Source organism: Buteo buteo, chromosome 8, assembly GCF_964188355.1.
Source record: "Buteo buteo chromosome 8, bButBut1.hap1.1, whole genome shotgun sequence".
In the NCBI taxonomy this organism is placed as follows: Eukaryota; Metazoa; Chordata; class Aves; order Accipitriformes; family Accipitridae; genus Buteo; species Buteo buteo.
This window is the reverse complement of record NC_134178.1, coordinates 1,000,986-1,027,147: the sequence shown is the minus strand read 5'-3', so window position 1 is coordinate 1,027,147 and position 26,162 is coordinate 1,000,986. Positions and strand designations below refer to the sequence as shown.

At 41.1% G+C, this 26,162-nt stretch overlaps 1 protein-coding gene across 5 annotated transcripts in view; it reads left to right on the top strand.

Annotated features, from left to right (window-relative positions):
• The window catches only part of SH3KBP1 (SH3 domain containing kinase binding protein 1), a 222,247-nt gene that overhangs the window by 143,730 nt on the left and 52,355 nt on the right, over positions 1-26,162 (top strand). For all 5 annotated transcript variants that reach the window (XM_075033410.1, XM_075033409.1, XM_075033408.1 and 2 more), the window contains 2 exons: positions 13,764-13,839; positions 24,839-24,933. In XM_075033410.1, coding sequence (XP_074889511.1) covers positions 13,764-13,839; positions 24,839-24,933 — 171 coding nt within the window. The remainder of the gene's footprint in view (positions 1-13,763; positions 13,840-24,838; positions 24,934-26,162) is intronic.

Genomic DNA, 26,162 nt, shown 5'->3' with positions numbered 1-26,162 from the left:
TTTGGCAGAGAAAAGAGGAGGAGCTTTACTAATTCCTCTTCTGAGAGAGGTGACATTTGGAGTCTTTTGTACAAATGAGGAAAACTGATACGAATAATTTTTGGAGAAAATTATATTGGGATAATAAAATCTAGATGGAAATTATCCTTTCCTTCAAGAAACAGCAAGGAAAACTGGAATCAACTGGTGCTTGTAAAATTTTATAGAAAGCTGAATGGAGAGACACCAAGTAAACTGTGTAATGATTTGCAGATACTTTGGGGACTTTCAGTACAAAAAATGTAAATTTCTCTCAACTTTGGCTTTTCACAGCTAAAGTCAGTAAGCTGGGTGCAGAAATGAAGCTACAAGTTTTCCGAGTTGCTGCTTCTCTTAGGATGTGCCATGCGTCTTTCTGTTTTTTCCTGCCTTAAAAAAAGAAAAGAGGAAGGAGGAGTGGAGTAGTGCAAAAGGATCATAGACCAGCCAGGCACTCGGCGGGCTAAAAAGTCTGTAGGCCGATTTCTAAAATGCCTTTTTAGCTCCTTGTTGCATGTGTTTCTATAGGAGGTCAGTGGCATTTTCTGTTCTAAGGTAGTTCTTAGATACTACGGGCATGAGCTTATATTACTACAGTTAGTTGACCAAGTGCTTCCTAAAAACTTCCCGATAAAAACCAAGGAGGGGGAGAGAGGACTCGGCTCCTGGGGAAGAAGTCCTGATGCTGCAGCGACTGGCCGCCAAGCGGGGGCCGCTGGTGCCTGCTCTCTGCTGGGCGCTGGGCCACTCGCCACGCGCTGGCCACCCAACGAGCGGCAGCCCTCCCGCCCGCCGGCCGGCCGGCAGCGGCTTCTGCAGCAGTCTCTGTGCCTAAAGCACTTGCTGAAAAGAACAGCTGAAACACTTGACGTTAGTCACTCTCCGTTTGTGTTTCCAGTTTGGGAGCTTCATTCAAAGGAGAAGAGATGACATTCCAGTCAGTCGAAAGAGAACCGGATGGAGATGCTAATGCATTTTGTGCTGTCACTTGTTGCTCTGCGGTTTTCTCTGTAAGAGTTTAAAATATCTCCCTGTTTTGCCTCAGTAAATTCTGTCCTGATTTCAGTGATGCAAAGTGGGACAAAAATAACACTAAAAAATTAAAATTAAAGATAATCTGAGGAGAAGAGAAGAAATAAAATGCCAAAATGGAAGAAATATTTGCTGTCAGCACTAAGTCTGGGACTACCTGCATGACAGTAGGGGTTTGGTCTTTTTTTTTTAATTATTGAATTTGAAAAATATAATTAAACAGCTACTTGTCAACATCGTAACTTTCACAAAAGACCAAGGAAGTATTGTTGCCACTTTAAAAAAGGAAGGTATTAAGGAAGAGCCATTCCCTGCTTAATGTTTTCCTAGAATTTGTTTTTCTTTTTTTTTTTTTTTTTTTTTTGAGAGAGAGAGAGGTGAAAGTTGCTACTAGGCTTTCCTTACTGCTGCACAAGGAAGTGGAGATCCATGTAGCAGTTGTAAGGTTCATTAATTTTTGTAAAAGAGGGAGGTTTCATAACAGCAGTGTCTAAGCTGGATGGTACAATCTGGATCATGCTAGTTACCAGCTGCAATCTAGACAGGCACAGTTCTCCTGGGAGAGTAGGAAGGAATTTCATTCACTCAGTGCAGTCTGCCTAAAGGATTCTTCCTAGAGGAGATAGAAATTAACTGTGAATTGCAATCTGCAAACGGTAAAATTCCTGGTGAGGATTGCAAGGGGACATGATCCTTTACATTTGTGTAAGCCACAGTCAGTAAAAGGCAAAAATGAAGACTAAATAAAGCAGTGAAAAAAGAAGACTTATCTGCTCCCCAAAATACTTAACTTTCACTACAAAAGCATATTCTGGCACTGCAAATCCGCAGCTTGAGGAAGAAAGAAAATGAGCTTGTTCATACAGCTCATTTTGATGCACATGCTTTCAGTGCTTTGAGAGGAGGCAGTTGGGAGCGTGCTGTGTGGGACCCATTCTGTATCTGCTTTTTTTATTTAATTTGCTAAAGCATTTTTACTCATCAGTGATTGTAATATGTCTTGCTCCATTTGTTTCAGCAGCATCTGCCTAATCTAAACTCTTACATTGACTTTCTCACCATTAACCTTTTAGGAAGGCAGATTTTTAGTTCATTAATGGTTTGAAATAGACAGCCTGACAGCATCAAATGTCAGGATTCCAAATTTTACAGAAATATGAGTGTTATAAGGTGTGTGAGTTAAGACACATGGGTTTCTCTCCTGTCCAGCACATCAAGCATACTGGTAGAAAGAAGCCTCTCTACTGTCCTCCCTGCCCATAATTTGAAATTTTAAGAACTTGTCAAAATATGAAGTTACAACAGCTTTAGAGTCTGAACTCGCCTGCCAGTAGAACAGGTTTAACAGTGGAGAAGAGTGATGTAAAAGCAAAGTGTGCACTCTCCTTCTCTCCAAGCTACCCAAAGTTTTAATGGAAATGATGTTTTACTGTTCATACTCATGTTTTTGTTTCTACTCCCTTTTCCATTCAAGAAGTTAAAAAAAAAATTTGCATTGCATATTTTGCCTACTTATTTCTTTGAATGTTATTTGAGATAGCACATATTTCTCTGGTGACTTGCATAATGCTAATGAAGATATTCTTCATCTGTGGTTTGTAGACTGCTGGTGGTCTGCTAAACACCTGGTAGTTTTAGTGCATGGATAGCTGGATGGGACATTTGGTGCTGGCTCGGGTCGTTTCATAATGGAGCTCAACAGCTGGAAGCAAGAACTAAAGTAATTTTCCATTTAAGCAGTTCTGAAATCGCTGAGGACATGTTTTGTAGTTGTAAATGGGAAGTTAGGAATCTGTGCAACAGTCTCTCTAATTAGATGTCTTCCCCACTGTGAAGGTTTGAGACTCTACTTTTAATGCAAAAATATAAATTACATGAATGTGGAGGATATAAACAGTTACAGCTCAGCATAAACATCAATATCATTACTGAGGAAGCAGTATGTATTCATACACTGAAATATTGAAATATTGTGTGTCTGAAGACATCTTAAATCTATAGCACTTTCTCAGGGAAAGTCGGAGATAGTTAAAGCCTTTTCAGACTGCTTGACAGAATCGAATTTATTCAGGGGGTTGGTAAGTTGTTGTGAGCACTTCACCGATAGTGTTGCAGTAGATGTGGTAGACGTAGTGCACCTTACAGCTCAGAGAAAGTCTGAGATGGCTAAAGAGGAAATGCAAATATGTATTTCTGTACTGTGGGTTTGTCTTTTTCATACAACAGCTGATTGTCAATACAGTGTTTGCTTTTTATAATCTTTTAGACTCATAGTGGGTTTCTCTGCTTCTGTGATAACTACAAAAGATGGCCCAGGAAAGCAGACTTGCATATGCCATAAAGCATTTTTTGGCTCAGAAATTTCTCCATTGAAAATTTCTGTAGTGGCCTACAAATCAGAGGATTTAAATGAGCCTGTAAGAGTTACTGCTTTATAATTTTGAAAACTTTTCTAATTATTTTCTCTTATATCTTTGTTCTCCCTATGGTTTCGCTTTCCTTTTAACTGAAAAACTTAGTTTCTTTGATAATGTTTGGGGGGAGAGAGGATTTGGAGTAATCCTTTGAAGTTTCCCTTGTGTTATCACTTTGGGGTTTTGTCACCTTGCTTTATTTAGATTTACTTTCCGAAATGTATTGTATTCAATATTTCACTTCCATACGTTAAGGAATGATATTTTCAGGAAATTGGAAGATCCTGGGACATCTGTAGTTCAGATCAGAACGGTGCCTGGCCTGGTATCATGCCTCCAAATAGAGGTCAATACTGGAAGCCTGGGGAAGAGTGGGAGAACAGAGTAAGCATACAGAGAAACTCTTGCAGTGAGTCTTCATGGCCTCTAGTCATTTTGAACTTTGTGTTTAATAACCCTAATGGATTTTTTTCTCCTCATCAACTCGAGTGGTCACATTTTCATTGCACGTAACATGTTACGTCTGTAACTCCTGTGAAAGAGTTCCACTCAGCTGGGTCACACACTGTGGGAAGGAGTTACCTCCCTTTGTTTTGAATGTGGTACCTGCTAATTTCATCTGATAGCCCTTAATTTTTAGTACTGGTAGAGATAATGAGTGAGTCCTCCCTAGCTACCTTCTCAGTGCCCCACCTGATTTTTATAGACTTGTGTTAAATCACCCCTGTGAATCTTTTTTTCCAGAAGGAGGAATCTGTTCCATAGGTTTGATCATTCTTGGTGGCTTTCTGTCTTTTCCAGTTCCTTTAGGGACTGAGGTGGGTTACGTGTGAGAGGGAAAGGAGGTGAGAGCCGCACACAATGATCTAGGTGTTGGATGGATTTATACAGCGTTTCGATAGTGCTTTCCATTGCTCTTTATTGCTTTCCAAAGTATTAACAGCTGTGTGTTTCAAAGCCCATCATTTCTGTCTCAAGATAGCAGTTTTCCTTCAAATGTGTCATTTTACTTCTATCTGAACTGAGTTTCTGTCTTTCCCCTCTTCTGGATCATCTGTGAACATGTGGAAAACAAGAGCCTTGATCTAGATCCCTGAGGGACTCCACTGGTCATCATGACGAAATCCTGCCTTTTGTTTCCTGTCTTTTAATCAGTTACTTATACAAGTTAATCTTTTTTAAAAAGGATGAACAGTAAATTCTTTTTAATCTCAGTTTTTAGTGTGCACTTATGTCACAGTTTCAATCTTCAGGAGCCAGGACCAGCAACTTTTTTATTTGTGTCTTTTAATGAAAATTGCTGTGAATTGGCCATGCAAAGTAGAAAAGGTCATACTGGACTTGCATAAAGACAGCATTGTACTGCTGTAACACCAGTATTTATTGATTAGATAGCTGGGTTTATAGATTTATTGGCAGACCCAGAGATAGATAGATACATATGGAGATAGAGAGATAGATAGATAGATAAAGACAGATCTATAGGTAGATTAGCTGGCTGCTGTCCAGGCAGATAATACGCATGGACTACACAACTAAAATATTTAAAAATAGCAAGTATCATGGGATCCCATTGACTGAATTTAGATGTCTATGATGTTGCTAGTACTCAAGGTTTCTTCACAGTGTGTAGACTAGAAGTCATTATTAGGACGTGACCTTTCTTATTCCAAAGGAGAAGTCCATATGAATTACATGCTAAAAGGGCTGTTTACCTCCAGTAACAGAAGGGAAGCCTGCAGCCACTGGCCCATATGTGCACATCTGGCTCATAGCTGATGTTTAAGTGAAATGAACTCCATCTTGAATAACTACTTCAGAATGACAACATATTGTCGTTTTACATCTCAGTGACAGAACCAGCTGAATGCCATTGTACTGAGAAGTATAACCAGCTTACATGTAAAACGTGATAGACTCACATGTAGTTATAACACAGCAGAAGTGAGGGTCTGTATGAAACCCTAAATTTTAAGATTTCCTAGCTTTTGAATGGCTAAGTAAGAAATCATGCTAAATGATCATTAAAATAATAAGTAATTGTGAATAACATATTAAATAGATAAAATTTGATTAATACAAGATAAAAACAATAATATAAGTTTAATTGCAGCACCTAGTGCTTTGTCCTAAAAAAAATCCACACCTGGAAAACATACCAAAGAACTTACTACTCTGACCTTTGCTTCTTATTCATTCTCCCTTTTTCTTTTAAAGAACTTTTTCTTGAAAACAAATTAGACATTCAGTTGTTGTTATTAAATAAAATGTGAAGGAGTAACAAACTCTGAGCCACCAAGGAATGTCAACACACATTGATTAAATCATCCTGGCCTTGCTTTCTCCCTCCCTTTTCTGCTGTATGTAATCCTTCACAGTGGTATGCCAAAGGTAGTACAGGCTTGCCATTTTGTCTTTATTTTGCCATGAAGTTTCAGAACCACATAAATCATTCCTTGTCTATCCCTGTAAGTGATTTTCTAGGTCTTCTCTGAACGTGATTTCCAAATACTTTTTGATGTAATTAAGTAAAGCACCAGTAACTTCTTTTATTAAATATTTCAGAAATAACAGTTATTTTGAAAAAATAAAATTGTTTTTAATTAAAACAAATGTGACTATTCCTTAAGTATTCAAAGCATTTTTTCTTAGACTTGATGTAGCTTAAGCAGTTTAACTGATGACAAGAGGTAGTTCTGCTTCTTTTTTTCAATTGTAAGAAAGAAGTGCATCGGAAGAATAATCATCAGTGATGAATCAGAAAACAAAGCCCCAGCAAAATCATGTTTTGTTCTAAAATTTCCCTTGTTTGGGACCTCTGTGCTGTTTCCTTTGCTTTGTTTACTTTCTTGCTTGTCTGCTAGGATTCCAGTACCATGACAATGGATGACAGATACAGCAATTGTAAGATGCTCTGACATTCAGTACTCTATTTCTAGGGCACCAAGTGAACTGAGTGTGGTGTAATGTAATCACAACCTGTTTACTATTCTCTGGAATGAGAATTAGAGTATTGTAGTAGGATTTAGACTGACATGCTATTTTTGTTGTTGTTCCCCCCCCCCCCTTTTTTTTTTTTTTTTTTTTGCATTCAAGAAGTAACTTTTGTATTTGGTAAAAACATATCAGTTTCTCTGTGAATACGAGAAAACATTTTTCTCCCAGATACCTTTAATTTTTCTGCATATGCATCCTGATTCCAAAAGCCTTTAAAATTCAAGCAGGATATACTCTTGACTACTTGAACGTTGCTTTCCTCTAAAGCAGTTCTGGGGTAGTAGCCAGTTCCCGGAGGACTGATATTCACGAAGAGTTGCGAGGCCTCCACCTCTTCACTGTTGACTTCAGACAACTTGTCTGCTTTGTCCAAACTTGTTAATTGTGGCAAGAGTCATGCCGATGGCTGAAATTATGTCAATTTTCAAGGAGTTCTGTGGGATGAAGGCTTTGCTCTGTTGCTTTGTAAGACCAGGATTTTATCTGGAGGGACATCTTTTATTTAGAGATTTGTTGATTTTGTCGAGACAGAGAGAATTCAGGTGCCAATGGTTCATATGCCTTTCGCAGCACCTAAATACAGGGTTTCATAACCTTGCTGTAGAAGGGTAAAACCTTTCACAGGTAAAGTCTTTTTCAAAGAAAAAAAGCATTTATTTCTTTATGAAGATACGCTATAATTCAGAAGGCCTATGTTCATCCAAGTCTAAAAGTCATGTAGTGTAGACATCAGTTGGAAAAACTGCACTTAAGTCTGCTGGAATATGGACTAAGTATGAAAGTGTGTTATTTTCAGATTGTCCAGTAGAAGGTTCTATAGCTTGACTATGTGCAAAGAAACTGTAATTTGAAATTTATAAATACTTTAATTGCTTTGTTGTCTGCATTCTGTGAAATATTTGCCAAACGTCCCATTAAAACATCCCATGTGGATGTGTGCCACATCTGATCCTGTGGTCAGGGTGCCCATTCTTTATGGAAGTATCATCTGGTATGTAGAGCTGAGTACTGCGGTGTGGTTTGTATTTCATCTTTTGAACGATGTAAAGACCAGCACTACTGCAACCTTTCCTTTGGTTGCCCTGAGCATGGTCAAAATGCAGTATGCTGGCCCCAGGAATCATTAAACCACACTGTAGAGGTGCTCACCATGCTTTCCCAGTGAGCTTAAGCTGATATAAATGAGCGCTGCAGCTGGGAGTTGCGCCTTACCCCTATGACCATAAATTTTCCTGCCTCAGTTCTACCCAAATGTTTGTGCAGCCGTTTAGCGAAGCAGATAACTCTCTTTTGTTCTTCCTTCCCTTCTCCAGTGCTTTTTAACACGGATCAATTCCCTCCTTTTCCCCTTGCAGATAGGCTAACGTCATGGCAGAGGGGAGGAGTGGTGGCAGGAATCGGCGCCCAAGGCTGGCTCCCCGGGGACACGGCCACCGCTGGTGGGTGGGCTCGGGCAGCCTCCGCGCCCTTCCCTCTCTCTTGCTCACAGCAAGTGAATTATGAGACACCTGTGAGACACCAATTCTAGAATCATAGAATCATAGAACGGTTTGGGTTGGAAGGGACCTGAAAGATCGTCTAGTTCCAGCCCCTGCCATGGGCAGGGACACCTTCCGCTAGCCCAGGCTGCTCAAAGCCCTGTTGCGAGACGTCCTGTCTCTCTGCTCATAGAGTAAACTAGGAGCAGGAGAATAAAAAGGATTTTGCTTGCCTGTGCTTGCGACAGTCTGGTTGTAATTGAGGACTTGATGAACACTGGTTTCCTGTCCCATTCGTTCACCTAACCTAGTTTTAAGGAAACTACCTGCATTGTGGTGGGAATCTCTTCGCAGATGATGTCAGTAGAAATGCGTGCAGCTTGGGCAACTGGGGCTCTCTATATTAGCTGGGCGTGCATTGGGCAGATGTACCTATCTAGTTGGTATTAAAAAACATTAATAATAGTAGTTCAGGAGCATATGGATGGTATTTCTACCAAAGCACAGCTGGGTAGAAAGTAGCTACAGAGAAAGAAGCTATTTTAGATGACTGAGGCAATCAAATGTGCAGGCAGGTGCTTAATCACACTTTCCCTAAAGAATTTTTGTTTTTTCTGTAAAGGTTCCTTAAAATTCCCATCAGCCTCTTTGAAGTGCCATGTGGCGACCCTTTAGGAAAAGTGTTAACTCTGTCCTTTTGGGAAACCCCAGGATAACAATACTTGATCATGCTGTCACAGAAAGTACTTTATGTGGAGTTGAATGTTGGTATCACGGGAAAAACTGAAATCCTGGACATTTCTCTTATTTTGTCTCTGACAGAGTAAGGGCATTTTGACATCTGAAAGCCTTTGGGGTTTTTATACTTGGGTTCTTTCAATTTTTTATTATTTTTTTTTAGTTTAAGGTAGACCAGGTAGGATGGATAAAGGACTTGATGATGTTTCTTAAGCACTTGAAGCATATTAGAACAAAGAAATTAATTTGGCTCCCCCTTCACAACACCAGCATTATACATGGTCAATGAGAAGCTTGTTTATATTTCTGTTCATCCAGAGCTGGAAGAATCTAGTAACCATTTCTGCTTCTTTGTGAAAAAATGTTCTCGGTTACAAAATGGACTGTCAAAAAATACAGTAAAGAACAGAGCTTTTATATTGTCACTAATAGTAGCCTTGGATTTGCATGTAAACCTGTAGATGAAAAAAGTCTCATGCATATAAACAACATTCAAAATTACTAGTTGAACGTTAAAAGGAAGCATTGTGGTCAAAGAAATACAGCACGTTTTTTCCCCTGACCTAATCATTGAGGTTTTCTGAAATTCTAAAAGTTCTCAGGATAAGTAACTGTCTTTTCCTCCCCTGTATAAGACATCAGTGCATATTGTTCTATTTTCACTGTTCAAACTGACAAATGATGTTAAGCTTAAAATAGTTAGTGTTTCCAGCTCATACAGCTCATTTTTGTGAATTCTTTAATGTCTGATGTATTCTCTAGGGATATCTTCATGGAGTTACATTTCAAGCAGCAGTTCCAAAATATTTTATCTAGCGTAAAGACCTCAATTCACTTTCCAGAATAAATACTGATGCTGAGTAAATCTTTTTTTCCTGATTTGTGAGTAAATAAGCTGTTGCTTCGAGAAGCCTGTATTTGTTAAAGGAGAGTAAAAGGATAAGTATGTTCCTTCAGTGTAAAGAAGTATAACAAAATCTTCTGTATGGACCTAGCTGGTGCACAAGTGACAATTCAATGTGAATTTTCAGATGAAATGTTCTAGAGACACAAGACCTGAATAACAAAAGTAAATAGACAACTCGGTTTTCAGCAACAACAGAAAACCCTGAAATACAACTTTAAAACATCCTGAAGGAGGAAACTTGGTCACCAGTCTGCTTTTCTTCCTCTGGTCAGGGTTGAATAGTTGTAGGGAAGGGCCGTAGTGCCCTCAAGTGAGAAAATGTATACTGCCCAGTACGTGCTCCGCTTCTCTTGTGTTGTTCTCTGCTGTTACAGGGATTGCAGTTGAACCAAAGCACATAAATGAAAGGAAATGAGACTGTTGAGATTGTACCGTGACCTCATTCACACAACTTTGTGTGCCACCTCAAACACTTTTGTAATCACTGTTAACTCAGTATCAGAGGAAACTGGTCTGCAGTGATAGGGACTTGCAGCGTACCAAACTGTCATCGAGGGCTCCTCTGCTAACAGAACCTATTAGTTAATGCTAGACTATCCTTCCGTTGGCTTCATAAAACCAAGCATTAATACTGGCAGGTTGCTGCTAAATCTGTCTCATGCCTCTGAATATCTGTACACCAAATCATGGTCATTATTCATGCTTTTATCAGCTGTTTCTGCAGCAAGAGGGCACTTCATCCCCTTTCATCTTTAGGATTCACTTGTCAGGCGATTAGGGGGATTTGTGTCTGACAGCTAAATAATCTAATTATACTCGCCTTGCAGAAATAGTGGGATCAAGATTCTGCCTGTTTTGTTGATATGTTCTGTTGTGTGTTGGGAGTCAACCGAGGCTTGGAGTCAGGAAGCATGAACTCTACTTCCACCACATGTTTCTTGTGTGATGGGACTAAGCAAGCCAGAGTAGTGTCTGCAGAGTAATGTGAGTGGAACAAGGCTGACTGCCATCATCTAGAAATGAGATTTATGGTAATCAGCATACTGGAGGAGGGTAGAGGGAAACTGAAATGGTACTCTTCAGAAGTGTCTCTGAACCACCAGGCTAGAGATACAAAGGCAGAGGGAAATATGTTAGCTACCCTTTTTGCTGGTGCTGAAACCATTCTGCAGCCAAGAATTCAAGACATAAAGGGCCAGAGAGAAAATGCAGAACTTCACTTATCTTTGCAGCCTGGCAATTAGGACAATGCTGGGAGGGCGTCATCATGGGCATTCTGGTTCATGCTGCATGTGACATTTTATTGTAAACATTATTGACAAAATTGTAGAGTTAGGTAAACAGAGAGAGAGAGTTCATGCTGGGAGATGTCAGTTGATGCTGGCAGGGTTGAGGATCCTGCTCTTGCATTTGGAGTGTCTAAATTCCCCAAAAGTCCTTCAAGTTCTAAGTCATTTTTTGTGCCTCTGTCCCAAAGGGGTAAGATCTGCTTGCTTCTTGGGAATATTGAGCCTGATAGGTAGGAATGAATCAGGTAAGACTAAGTAGTGTGAAAGCTGGAGTTGTATATTGGTATTTTGCAGCATAGATCAATGTGTCTAGAAGGGCTTGGAGGACATTTTTTTTCTGAATTGACCTTCTTATGTAAAGGAAGAACAGAGGAGGAGAAAGAATTGTATTGAAATCTTCAGTTCAACACAATTAAGAGTGTTCTTTGCTCCCATGTTTCATTTTTTAGAAGTGAGGAAGGTTTTGGTAAATTATGCTGGGCCTTCAACTGCAGAAGAGACCAAAATACCCTACAGTAACTAGTCCCTGAGAAGAAGAGTCTATGTCATGGAGATGTGTGTTGGATCAGCAAGAATTTAAGTTGGGCTTGCTTGGGTCTCCTAGCCACTAGTAAATTTGGTAGATATTTGACGTGTATGGGAGTACGAGTGATGTAGAACAGTTGGAGAGTCAGAAGGGCAGTTTCTGGCTCATATGGGAGGAGATCTGTCTGTCTCCCATTTCTCTTGTCAGAAAAATTGGTAACTGTGATAATACTACTCGGTCTGGGACTCCCAGCATGCAGATCTCAGCTATACTTGAGGTTTTATCCTGTTAGAGCAGAACCATCAGACCTAAGAGATCACAGAGGATTCAGCGTCTCTTAGAGTGAGGAAAGTTTATCTTGCATGTTTCCTAATGAACAAATGAGTACTATATTAAGTTTCATGGAGGTGTTTTAGCAATGTTTTCCATGCAAATGTGTGGATCAGTATAGACTAATTGTAAACATAAATAAATCGGAATTTTAAAAGAATCTCCTTTAGTACGTTTTTACAGGAAGAATAAAACTTTTTGGCAGCACAGGTCTACCTGAAACCAGATTCGCATGGCTTATCCATTTTCTTTCTTTTTTCCTGTCAGTGGTGCTTGTGTCACCCCTGTAAGTCCTTGAGTGCAGTCCCCTTACAATTAAAGAATACCAGTTCCACTTGTCTTCTCCTCTCCCTGTCCCATAACAAATTCCAGTGTCCCTCCTCACTGGAGTGGGTTCTGTGCAACCCTCATTTAAATTAGTTGAGTTACAACTTTCTGTGTCCGCCTCGTAGAATAAACATTCCTTCCTCTCCTCACGGCAGGATTTTGGGACAGCTTCACCGCAGTAAATGATCTTTGGATGTTGTAGGTCACTGATCTTTCAGTGCCTTCCGTGTGCTGCACCCAGTTGTGCACTGCTCTTCATCTATCGGTAGACCTGTCAGGAGTCCAGTTTCTTGTTTCTGTGCTCAGGCTATTTCTCTATGTGCAAAAAGAGTCATGTCTTCAGCCACTTTGCTCCCTGGGCTTTTTACCGTCTCTCCTGAACAAATTGCAATTCATGCAAAGACTGCTTTCTGACCTGTCTCCTAGCTGCCAGCAGAAGAACAGCCGTGTTTGGGTGGTATTCGCTTTTCTGTTCCCAAGGAGTCAGTTGGTTCCCCATGCTGATTTATTCACCTGCACAGGTGTTCATTCTGAACAAGCAGATGAATGAAAGTTTTCAAGCATTCCACTTGCATCTGCTATAAATTAAGAAATTCCCACTGGGATACACTAGTTCCTTCCTCTTTGCCCATGATTCTTTTGCTGTGATTTTTATCGTGTTAAATTTTAGCTTGCTGTGGGCTTATCTGGGTTTTGGTTTCATGTCATAAGATCAATGATTCATGTATGATAAAGCAATTACCAAATGCTTTCCTTTAATTAATTGTTCTTGAATAACAATTTCATCTTTAAAAAAAAAAAACAACTCCCCTAAATTAAAGTTTTGGGATATTCTTCTAGTATGCATTTCTTTCTAAGGTAAATAGCAGTGCAGTTTAGAGTACGTGCAGTTTAGAGTGCGTGCTCTCATCATTTTCCGAACCATTTTATGAAGCAGAACTGTGTGAATAAAGGTTTGATCATGAATGAGCATGTACTGAGATGTGCAGCTATCTTGAACTGCTTTGTTTGCCTCTGAACCAAAAGCTGTCTTCCCAGTCTCACTTTCATCTTGAAGGTATTCTGTGCTTTTATCTCTGTGAATGCCCGGTAGCTTCAAATTCTTCATTACATCTCTTGCAGTACAATTTTCACTGCTTTCCAGCTAGATCTTTACCGTACCTTTCTGAGGCTGATTATTGCTTATTGTAGTACTCCTCTGTAAAGTAGTTATTTTTGCTCAAAAGAAATAAAAATGAGAACCATTTAAAGAGTTGTTGTCAACTTAAAAATCACACTTAGTGTAGAATGACTGAAATGAATACTCCTTGTATGGACAGAAGGGGGATTCCCCCCCCCCCCCCCCCTTTCGGTTTTACTTTTGGTACCGAATAGCACCTTTCCTTAAGTAATTTCATCACATATGCAGTCCACCAGTGAAATTTCTGTGAGTCTTCCCTGAAACTGTGTTAAGAGGTTATTGTTTAAAAATGTTAGTAAACATTTTTTAATGGGAAAATTTGAGAATCACATTTTTATGAATTCTATATCATTAAAAAAAACCCCAAACCTAACAAAAAACCCCACAGACAAACCTAAGTCTTTGCCTCTGTTTCTTTACTGTCCTTTTTCTACTCCTATATTTTCTATTTCTGTTACAATTTTTTATGTTGTCCAACTTTTAACTGAACCTGCAAATTTTAAAGGAGAATAATTATTTTTTTTCAGAGTGTTGGGAAGAAATTACCTCCAGCCACAGCAACTCAGGAGCCAACAAAAATAGAAGTGGACAGCAGAACAAAAAGTAGGTTTCATAGTTTTTTCATCTTTGCACTTCATGCTATTAAGCCTCTTAAAAGCAAGCTGAACACTTTTCCCTGGTTTTGGCTAAAAGAGTGTCCTGTATATATGAAAGGAGAGGATGCAGATAGTTATATTTAGGATAAACTTTGAGTAGGTGGTACATAGAATGCTTTGTTTCACAGAATCCTCTGAATTCTTTTTGCTCTGATAATCCTACCTTGAGTTTTCTGCCACCAAAAATCAAATTAAATTACGTGATCAGCTTTCAGCCTTGAGGGTACTTCGGAATTAGTCAGAGTTGAATAAGATCCAACTTCAGGCTGTAACTTGTAGGTAGGTCATAGAAAAATATCTCTGGTTGTGAGTGACCTTGCTTTTTTCCTCTTTTTTCTTTTTTTTGTGTAGCAGAAATAATTGGTGTGAGTGGTATAGTTTGTATGGAAAATGAACAGTGTCCAACTTCAGCTTTGTTTGCATCATTTCAATGCTTAGTAAACAAAAAGCAATAATTGTATCTTCTAGGCAGGTCTGAGTGCTGTTCTAGGGAGGCATATGCAACTAGCTTACCAAATAATTTAGGTATATATTCCCAATCTTTTGATTTTATTTATATAAAGTTACAACTAAACTTTATGGATTCCGGTAGAAAAGAATACAAGGAAAAGAACATAGCCATGCCTTAGTAAAGAAATTGAGTATAATATAAACTGTTGAGTTTTTAAGTCCTGCACAGTCCTTCTCCTTCCTTTTAGATAGTTAGCAGATAACGTTTTGTCTCAGAACTGAAACACATACAGACATAGGAAGGCAAGCATCTGGAGCAGCAGAACAGGGGCTGCCTGAGAACGGCGTTTGCTTACGACCTGTTTTACCACATGTTTTCAGCTCAGAGCTGCAAAAGCAGCTTAGAACAACTTTTAGTGAGTTATTGTCCATTAGCTGCACCACGCTAACTGACTCGCGGCATCCTCTTCTCTTGTTCCCCTTGTGACACAAGGCTGTTAATGGGAAGTACTGCAAGAACTCAATTGCCCTGAGGAAATGAGAACTCAAAATACTGAAAAATGAGCAAACTGGTAATGCAGAGCAGGGCTCCTGAATGAATGTTTGGAATTACCTTTCCCAACCTGCAGCTTGAGCGGGTTAAGCTGACCGGAGTGGAGGTGCCATCAGAAGGGGTGGTCCCACGGGCTTTCCCCCCGCAGCACTGACCCATGTGTGGTAAGCCAGGCTGGGAGACAGCTGCCTCGTTCCACATCAGCTCGTACTTCTGACAGCCGAAGCTGCATCCCAGGGTACTGGGGTCTCATACTTTTACCACTTACAAACAAATGTGGAAACCTTATGAACAGTGGTTGGAGAACTGTACCTTCTACGGTGACACACTGAGCTCTGGTTGACACAGAGACACTTCTCCAGTCAACGCTTCTGGGCTCTAGTTGGTCCTTTCACCTTTTTGTTATTTCCCTCGGATACACCTTTTTGGTCAGAAAATCCCTCTTCTGTTGCCATCTATTTTCACCACGGTTGTGTGCAAACGTCATTCAACAACCCTTTTGCCATGTTCTATGAATTTTACCTAAACTTTATTATTTAGGACATTTTCTCTTTCCTGGAATCTCTGGGGCCTCAGTAGAATTTTTGGCATCTCTGTTCTTGCTTGGGAAAGATAAGCACATGTATAGGAAGGTCTGATATAATGTAATTATATATAATTGTCTTAGCGTCAAATGGTGTCACAGGAGATACTTTCCAATCAGTTGAAGCTGTCTTCATTTAAATTGAAAAACCTTCCAGTGAACATGAAACATACTTCAGTCTGGTTTGGGTTTTGATATAGGCGGAGGAATATTTTTTTCATAATACAGTTAAATGTCTGATAGTGAGACCTGAGGAGTACAATCAGAGTCTGGCATATGACTATGATTTATCTAGTATTTGTCATTTCTCCAAAATCTAATTTTTGCATTCTCCTAAAAACCTACCACAAACAAGCTTGAAAAAGCATTGAATCCAGGGAAGTTGGCAGTCTCAGAAAACTGATGAATGTCCTAATGACAGAGTTCAGCATAAAAGTATCATTCCACCTTGGACCTCAGGTACTTTCACTTTTGTCTGGGATGGTAGGGTCCCAGTCTTCCTTGGAGTCTTTAATTGCTGAACAGAATAGATACTGTGCCATTCTCCAAAGAAGCAGCAAGAAACAGAAGATCCATAGATTCAGCTCAGTATGGAGAGGTGACTTTTGGCTATGTGATTTAGATTCCCTTGGGACTACTGCTGGAGACATATGCTGCAAGCAAGAGAGAGGTTAGGTTGCTAGAGGAATAATGCAGTTTTTCATCTTCCACCTACTTTTTTCCGTGACTGATGCTGTTATTCCTTAGTCTCAACTGGACAAAAAATGCAGTTGTACTGTGAAAGAGCCTGCTGAGAGAGGAAACAGAGAGCGGTAGCATCTTCCCTCTCTGCCCGCAGGGGCTTCAGCATGGAGTGATGGTTGCTGACTCTTCCCACATCTTGATTTGAGTCTGCTTTTTTCCTATAGCTTTCCTGGTGTGGTAGGGCAGTGATTTGCAGCAAGGCACTTGATGCACTTACCATTTGCTCTTAGGACACGCAAGGTGACCTAAGTTCTGCAATGGGGTGTGTTGGTCGGAGCAAAAGACAGAGCAGTATGTTCTATAGATGCATCTCCCAATAATATGCTATGTAAATCTCCCTCAGAAGTGGTCTTAAGATTTTGGGGGATAAATGGATGATTCTTCAAGGCAAAAGAGGACTTTTTGCTCAAAGGGAGAGCACACTGAAAGCACAGATCCTTACAGAGCTTGAGTGGACCCTTGGAAAACATCACTAACCTTTCAGGAATGAAGGAATGCATCTTTGAAGAGAAGAGGGGAGAGCTGTTTGGTTTAGGTTTGTGGGTGGCTAGGCTTACAGGGGAATTATTCTGCTGTAGAATTTCCATCTCTCTCATGTAGCTGGGATGGCATATGCACGCGTGTGTGTTTATAATTCTATCTTGGGGGTGAGATATATTGGTTTTTCTATGAAGTACCTTGCTTTTAGTTTAAGTGGCTTGCAGTGGGAAGGCTATATTGTAGAAAATATATATAAATTTTTAAGTAGCTCTGTTGGATTCTAAAATTCAGCAAAGCAAAAACATCTACAGTGACTGAGACAGCTATTGCAGATTACTGAGATTGCAAAAATGGAGTATAAATAAGCAGACAACAAAACAGCAAAGGCAATAAGTCACAGAATGCACTGACCACAGCACTTGATTACTCCACTCACTATTTACAATTTGTGTTAACCTATTGCATAATAGGAATACCAAAATCCTAGCAAGCAACTAATGTTTTTGCGTGATGGTAGAAGGTGTAAGGAGTAGCTGAATCTAGATTAATGGGGCCCTAATTAGTTCTGTTTCTATTTTTTTTTTATGAGGTGGTGGTTTGACAGTTTGAATCTTGTGAAGTTCTGTGAAAATATTTATTAGTACAATCCATTTATGAGTCTTGAGTATGGCAGTTAATAGTTTTGCTGAATGTAGTGTTTGGGTTTTTCATCTGGTTTGTGGTTTTGGTAACAATGATGTAATTTTTCACTAGATTTTGTACATTTTATTCCATTTCAGGAACATTTTATGAGTGATAGTTAAAGAGAGGAAGCTTAAGCTCAAGGAATACTACTTTAATGCTGCTTCTTTTCTTACTTAGTATTACTGTTGGTGTTCATATTGATTGGTGTACGATTTAGACTTCATCAAGGGGGAAATATTTAAGCCTCAAAAATCAACTAGACAGGTTTGTTGTTTGTTTTACTAAAAAATAAATAAATAACCAATTTCTGAAAAGTTAGAAGGGTGACTCCAGCCCAGTGGTTACATTCCCTGAGATGGAGGAAATCTTGCCGTGGGGTTGAACAGTTCTTACCTAACAAAAAAGAAGCAGCATCAGATGTGAGAGGAGGAAATTGTGTCATCCTGGCCTAAGAGGAAAAGCAAATTCCAGAGTCACTGTCCCCTGTGAAATTTAAGCTTGAACATATGTTTGTGGACTGCTGTCTCGAATGTCACAGCTCATCCTTAGAGTCTGGCAGGAGAACAAATAGAAGAGGCATGCTTTTAAAGTGAACAGGGTCCACTGGTACAGTAAATGGAATTTGCTCAGTTCTGGTTTGAACAGAATAATATTTAACCAGTTTCTCAAAATGCAAACAAATGAATTTACCTACTACAGTACTGCAGAATCCCAAGTCATATAGAAGGTCTATACATTGAAACCAGTGCTTTACCCTGTCATCGTAAATACGTATTGAGCCGCTGAATTCTGTGGGTGAAATACAGTGCTTGTAGCAGCCTAGATAATGAAGCAGATAATGTATTCTGTAGGAAGGCTCTCCCTTGCTATTGTTCTCCCTCTTTGAGGCAATGATTTTCTGGGGGGCTTGAGACTGTATCAAATAAGCCGCATTTTGAACTCAGGACAGACTGTGGGGCATAAGGTGCTGAACAGAGATGCATGTTAACTACCCCCATAAAACATCCAGTTCTTTTTAGAGGATAGCCCCTTTATAGTGTTTAGGATGAGACTTTTTCCTCAATGAAGTATGGGCAGTGACAGACCACATGATAAATATCTAGTTCTTTGCAGCTGCTTTTCCTTCCAACTTGTGGTGGGTTGACCCTGGCTGGACACCAGGTGCCCACCAAAGCTGCTCTATCACTGCGCCCCTCAGCTGGACAGGGAGAGACAATATAACGAAAGGCTCGTGGGTCGAGATGAGGGATAGATCACTCACCAATTACCATCACAGGCAAAAGAGACTTGACTTGGGGAAATTAGTTTCATTTATTACCAATCAAATCAGAGTAGGATAATGAGAAATAAAACCAAATCTTAAAACACCTTTCCCCCACCTCTCTCTTCTTCCCAGGCTCAACTCCACTCCTGATTTTCTCTACCTCCTCCCCCACAGCGACGCAGGGGGATGGGGAATGGGGGTTACAGTCAGTTCATCACACGTTGTCTCTGCCGCTCCTTCCTCCTCAGGGGCAGGACTCCTCACACTCTTCCCCTGCTCCAGTGTGGAGTCCCTCCCACGGGAGACAGTCCTTCACAAACTTCTCCAATGTGGGTCCTTCTCACAGGCTGCAGTTCTTCATGAACTGTTCCAGCGTGGGTCCCTTCCATGGGCTGCAGTCCTTCAGGCACAGACTGCTCCAGTGTGGATCCCCCATGGGGTCACAAGTCCTGCCAGCAAACCTGCTCCAGTGTGGACTCCTTTCTCCATGGGGCCGCAGGTCCTGCCAGGAGCCTGCTCCAGCGCGGGCTTCCCACGGGGTCACAGTCTCCTTCAGGCACCCACCTGCTCCGGCGTGGGGTCCTCCCCAGGCTGCAGATGGATCTGCTCCACCGTGGTCTTCCCCACGGTCTGCAGGAGAATCTCTGCTCCGGAACCTGGAGCACCTCCTCCCCCTCCTTCTTCACTCACCTTGGGGTCTGCAGGGTTGTTTCTCTCACATGTTCTCACTCCTTACTCTGGCTGCAGTTGCTGTTGTGCAGCAACTTTTTCCCTTCTTAAATCTGTTCTCCCAGAGGCACTACCACCGTCGCTGATGGGCTCGGTCTTGGCCAGCGGCGGGTCCATCTTGGAGCCGGCTGGCATTGGCTCTGTCGGACATGGGGGAAGTCTCTAGCAGCTGCTTGCAGAAGCCACTCTTGTAGCCTCCTCACTACCAAAACCTTGCCACACAAACCCAATACACAACTTCTGAGCTACAAGGATGATGCTGGGAAGGTGAATTGCCTGTCACCCTAGGCCCTTGGGGTCTGTCAGGGAAGCTAGCAATGGCTTTGTTCTTCCTTCCAAACGGCAGGACTAGGGGGGATGTGGGCAGAGAAGATGCTTATTGTTGTGTCCTCATTGTACCTAGTCTTGTTGGAAGAATACAGTTCAAAAATCACAGGGTGTAGCCAAGGGCACATACTTTCAAGTGGGATTATACCTAGCCCAAACCCTCTCAGTTCAGAATATGTCGGGCCAGAAGTTGAACATCCTGCATTAGATCCAGCCCATCTGAGTTGTAAGATATGCTGTAAGGTTTATCTGCTCACTCAGTTCCTTGAGCAATGCCCATTGCCTATGGCGGGTTGTTCTCGTTTGCTTGGGGAGGAGCTGTGAGTTTGCAGAGAGAGGCTCTGTGGTCTGACAGAGTGAATTATTGTTGAATTAATAAATGAGGGCTGAAAAGCTCGTGAATATAATGTTTTCTCCTCCCTTACTGTTTCCAAGTTGTCTACTGTCAGGGATTTATTAGCAGGTATATTTTTAAAATGTCTTCAGGTCAGACGAAAAAAGAGGGGCTTCTGGAAGAACCATCTGTGATGTATAAATCCAGCTTTCTATGTCAAATGTAAAAATGAGATTTATCATCTACAGTTGAGGGATGCTTAATATTGGTATCTCAGTTTGAAGCTTTAATTTGGTTTAAGTCTGTTTACCAGGTTTGTAATAGGATATATTATTTTGAAGTTTAGTTTTTTGGTGGGGTTTTTTTTTTCACTTTGAAAACCACTGAATCCAGCAAGTTCCAGTGTGGTGTCTACAGTGATGTGTCTGAAATTAGAATTTTCTTTTATCTTTTCTTCCTTCCTATCTAAACATAACTGTTGATATTAAGTGCTTCTACATCCTCTTGCGGTATTGTTCTCCGCTGAGTAAGGACAATTTTAGCAGCAGAGTGACGGGACCCATTAGATTCTTCTCTGCTTTTATTAATCTGTTTGTAAAGGTTCATATTATTTTGAGTGCTGTTGGCTTTGCTTTTACTTACTTAAATCACGTTGGTCTACCATTCCCTTAGAAGAAGTTAGAAAGCTGCCTTTGTCCAGTCACTTACATTGTTCCAAACCCATCCGTGTTGTTGAGACCTAGCTCTGTTGCAGTGTGGTCCACAGGGTCCTTGTTAGGCAGAGGAATGTGTTGATTTAGTGTACGTCAGTGCAAATTGCACTCGAGGAGTCCAGACTTCTACTGTACATGAACCATGAATTTTTTCCATGGCTGTGCCTTCGCCCTCTGTTCTTGTGCCAGCCTTCAGAGCACAGGGCAGCCGTAAGCCTACCCCAGCTCCCTCTTGTGCCTCTCACAAGATTGTCTCCTGGCTCTTTATGAACTTCATCAGTATTTGGCTGAGTTTAAGATCTGGGGTTTGATGTTTTTCTCTAGTTTAATTCCTTGTTTCTCTGATATCTGGATATTGTAAAAAAAAAAAGGCAAGAATAAAGGTAAGAGCTTGGTGGGGAGGGCGAACAGGTCATGGGAGAACAGAGTTCTTGACATCAGAACTGGAAGATGAAGATGTGTAGCCATTTGCTATATGTGAAAGACTGAGTTCTTTGGTTAAAGTCTTGCTGCTTTTGGCAGCCACTTACTGTGAGATCCACACTGACACATACTTTTAGCGGCAAAGCTTAAAAAAAAGAGGAAAGAGAGCACTTACTTTCCTGATTATCAACTGGCTTTTTCAGATGCTGAAACCACAACCTTCTCCCCACTCTTGTCTGTCGGGGTCTTCATCTTGAAGGTTGATTCAAATTTACAGTTTTCAAATAGCAAGGGGGAGCTGAGGGACGATTGCCTGTAACAGGATTCAGGAGACACGAGCCCCCTGGAGACACTTGCTGTTCAAAGCATTCTTTAATCTGAAATGCATGGGATTCATCCATGCCTTGGGCGAGGGCTGCGCTGCTGGCATCCTTTCAGAATAGTTCCGTTACTGTGGTATAGTGGCTGTTCTTCACTGTTGATTAGCTGTGCATTGTGCTTGGCTTCCTGTCTAATCATGAGATTATACAGTGTATAGATTATCTACCAAACGGAGGAACAACTTATGTACTTGGGAATGGATACTCAAGAATGATCCTCCTTGGGCCCAGGTGGTGTTAGCCTCCTAGAGCCCAGCCTGACTTCTGTTCTGTATCCCAAAAAAGAGGTGCTAAGCCTGTTTACAGTAACCAGAGACTTCCCTGATATGCAGCACTCGGCTTCTTTAGTACAGTATTATATCTACATCGCCTCTGTACTAATTCACTGAATATATTATTTAGCAAAGCTGTTTTTCAGGATGCAAATACTCTCAGAATAGGAGAAAAAAAAGAACCATAATTATTTAAGAGAGCGTACACACTGAAGCGTAAAAATGTGCTGAATCTCATGTTTCTCTTACGTGCTGCTCTGCATCTACCTGACCTAAGCCAACTTTTAACCAGCTTTTACATAAAATGTTATTATACTGTGTTCAGGACAAGCGAGCAGGTGAAACATTCTAGCTGGGTCCATAAAGAGAGATCCAAACCCTTCCTCCAGAAGGCAGTAAACTAGCAGTTAGACATCGCTTTCATCGCCTGAAATCTGAGTTGTGACGTGGTGGTTCTCACATGCCCAGTTGTTTGGCAATGTTACCAAATGTTTATTTGACAGTGTTCCCTGCTCTCAGAAACAGCGAAAGAGGCTTATTTTTCCCTTGTTGATGTTTTTTTCAAAGATAACGGTCATTGTCTTTATCAGACTCTTGTTTCTTCAGAGACATCAGAAGGGGTATGGTGGGTCGACCCCAGCCAGCAGCTAAGCTCCACTCAGCCACTTGCTCCCCCCCCAGGGGAGGGAACATGGGGAGTAAAAGCAAGAAAACTCATGAGTGAAGACAGTTTAATGACTGAATGAAAGGAAAAAAAAAAAAAAAAAAGCAGCAACACAAAGGCAATCATCCACCACCTACCACAAGTAGACCAATGCCCAGCCAGTCTCCAAGCAACGTCTGCCTCCCAGACCAACCCCCCCCGGCCAGCCTTCTTCATCGCTGAGCGGGAGGGGATGTGGCACGCAACATCCCTTTGCTCAGCTGGGGTCAGCCGTCCCGGCTGTGTCCCCTCCCGGCTTCTTGCCCACCCCTGGCTACGTGCTGGGGACGGAATGGGGAAGAAAAGAGAAAAGAGAAAGCCTTGGCGCTGTGCAGGTACTGCTCAGCAATAGCCACAGCACTGGGGTGGGGGGGTTACCGCTGCTGTTTTAGTCACAAATCCAAAACACAGCACCCTGCGGGCTGCTGGGAAGAAAACGAACTCCATCCCAGCCAGACCAAGTACCGAGCGGGATTGGAAAGCCAACTGCTAATGCTCTTGGATAAATTTAAATTTTTGTGTTCAGGAAAATAAATCTGTGAAGCCTGAGAAATTCTTGTTTACTTGAACCGGCGCCACACAAAATTCATGCTGTTTCTGAGCAGCAGTGTGTGAACTGGAGAAGAGCTTTCCCCTTCCCCATCAGTACTGATTCATTTCTCAGGCTGATTGTGCTTACAGGCAGCAACCCTTCACACGCACGTGTGTTGGCTGCTTGTTTAAGGTCGATGTTCCTGTCACTAAACTTCAGCAGCTGGGATGCAGCCCCTGAGTCGGAGCCCTAAGTTTCGGTGTACGCGTGTAAGCTCGGTGTCTGGGCTCCCACGGGTCCCAGCGGAGGTCTGTCCGGGGAGTTCGGGGTGCGATTCGGCTAACCAAATGTAGGTGCCTGCTCTTAGGGTGAAGAGCTCGCTCTCACAGGGTGAGAGCCGCTCTCAAGGCTTCGCTCACTTTAGCGACTTCATCTCCACTGACTGCGGTGCGAGCGTAGGCGCTGGCATCGTTGGTTTCTAACATCAGGTGCCCGAATCTGAGCCCAGACACCAGGGCCAGCCCTAGGGGCTGAAGTCAGTAGCCTGCATCTGGAGCTGTTTGAGATGATACCCCAAGGTATTTTGGCTTGCCTCCGGCGGCCAGGCCAGAGGGACCTGGCTGTTCCATAGGTTGTGCATCGCATCTGCCAACTGCGCGGGTGTCTCACATCCCCGCGAGTGTCCGAAGTGGCACTTAGTGTCTGGGCAGCTGAACTCGCCCCCCCCGTGGAGCCGCAAATACCCACAAGTGTGATAGCACAGGTTCTCTCTGTAGTAAGTATAAAGAAATAAGTCCTTTTCTTTCAAATTAATTTAGATTTCTGTGGCCTGCAAGTACCCGTTTCTCTGCATCAAACATGACAGTTGACTAGAGGTAGAGGTCATCAAAACTGAGACAGCTGAAGTGAGGTGAACACTTCTTCAAAGTCACATGCCCCTCTACAAGGGTCCAGTAATTCCTCTGTGTGTTTCTTTGGTCTTTTTAAACCTGCTGTCTTAGAGTATCACATATATTTATACATTATTTAACAGCTGGAATACATATTCCCTTTTTATTTGTAAGGCACGTTGACATACTTGTCTGTTGCGCAGCAACATGTTGTACGTAACTGCTTTTCATGACAACTGCTTTTTATGATTTCTGAGTAGGAGTGCTGGCTCCTGTATTTTCCAGATTAAGGTTGAGTTGAGGCCCTTATTTACAGACAGCAAAGGAAAAAGGGAAGAGGAAACTGTAGACTAATATTCAAAACTCTTTTATGCCGAGTGTACAGAAGGCTTAGTTATGAATGCCTTTACATTTACTAATGTATTATGTATTATTTATTATTTTATCATCTTTATAAAATGCCTGCTTTCTTGCACACCAAGGGATAGATAAACTGTGTCACCTACTGGGTCCTTTATGCTTCCAATTTATGTGATCTGGTGGAAGGCCGTACCAGTGGCACTGTTGAAGCAAGTGTCAGATACAGGCTTACTCTAAGGGAAATGGTTTGTGGCAGGTTGCTGTCTGGAGCAATTTCATTTGAGATAATGGTTCTAGGGGCTACAGAGCTGACTCCCTGGATGACGCGTGTGGGAATGCTCATCAGTGTGCAGTTTTTTAAATATTTCATACTGTTTATGAAGGTCTAAAATACAAAAAGAAAGGTGGCAAGAAAATAAAGCAGCACAGAGAGACACTTGTGGAACATTTTATGAAGATTTGCATCCTTGGATAAGCAGTTGTTATAAAGTGACAATTTATCACATTGAATGTTCTTCCTTTCAGCCAAGGAGTATTGCAAAGTGATATTTCCGTATGAAGCACAGAATGATGACGAACTCACAATCCGAGAAGGTGATGTCGTCACACTTATCAGTAAGGTAAAAGCAATGTTTTTCTCCTATAAGCAGGGATCCAGATTTTTAAATTGGCATCATTCAATTGATGTAAAAATCCCTATTTGTGCCTTTGACAGTGTCCTTCCTAAGACAGTGCTGGTCTGACAATGAAATGTTACATAGACTTCAGAGCCCTACATCTCCCTTCCTTTTGTGATTTAGAGCCTTACGTTGATAATGTTAAGTGAAGAACAGCAGACATGTACTCCTGAGTTTACAAGTTTATTCAATTAATCTTAATTTGAATCTGCTGGCAGATCTACAGAAATTGTAAATTGATCCCTGTAACAAACATAAAAGCCTAGAGAATAAACTGGAAGACTCAAGAAAGCGGCAGCTTTGAACATCTCTGTTAGGTGTGTGAGTTATCTTTCTTGCAGGAATTGTGAATTAGATTTTTGGGGGTTAGATGGAGATAATGTGCCTAAATTAGCTTAATGAACTAAACACTTATTTAAATGTAGCCACCTTTAACACTATGGTAAAGCAGAAAAAGATGATAAAGAAGAAATTAAATCATTTTAGATCTGTATTCTTTTCTTTAAAATTACTTGAAATGATTCAAGATTAGCAATGAAAAAAGAGTGCCAGGATTTATACTAAATCTCCAAAAGCTATACAGTAAGATGGGGAGTAAACAGTTGGTTTTCTTATAGAAGAGCTGCGTGCCATGTTACAGAGGACAGATTATAGTTTAGGTGCACTTGATTTCCTGCTCTTGGTTAAAGAGTTGACAGTTTGTTTAAATGTTTTTGACTGCTGGACGTAAGTATGTGGGGAAAAAAAGCTGCGAACTAGAAAAGGCTGTGGATTTTGCATGATGAAGATTAATTGTGATGATGTGCACAATAGTGCTGTTGTTGTTTGTGCTTATGTGAAAGTAAAGGAATGAATTCTGTAATTGATAAGTTTTGTAAGAAATTGTTACTTGACTGAGCAATTTGGCACCTGGGCAGAAAAAAACCCAAACCCCAAAGGACATCTGGGGCAGTGTTTGCTATATACAAAGCCATCTGCAGTCCTAGAGGACATCATCTTTGTCCTGAAGTATATACATGTAACTGAGGCAAAATAATCAGACATTTGGTAGGAAGAGAAACTGCAAATTTAAAAAACTAATTTATCTATATTAAATATTCTTTAATGACTTGCCCTCAATGACTTTTTTGTGTAGCTTGTCCTGAAAACTGCTTGGCTTTGCCTGATTTAGA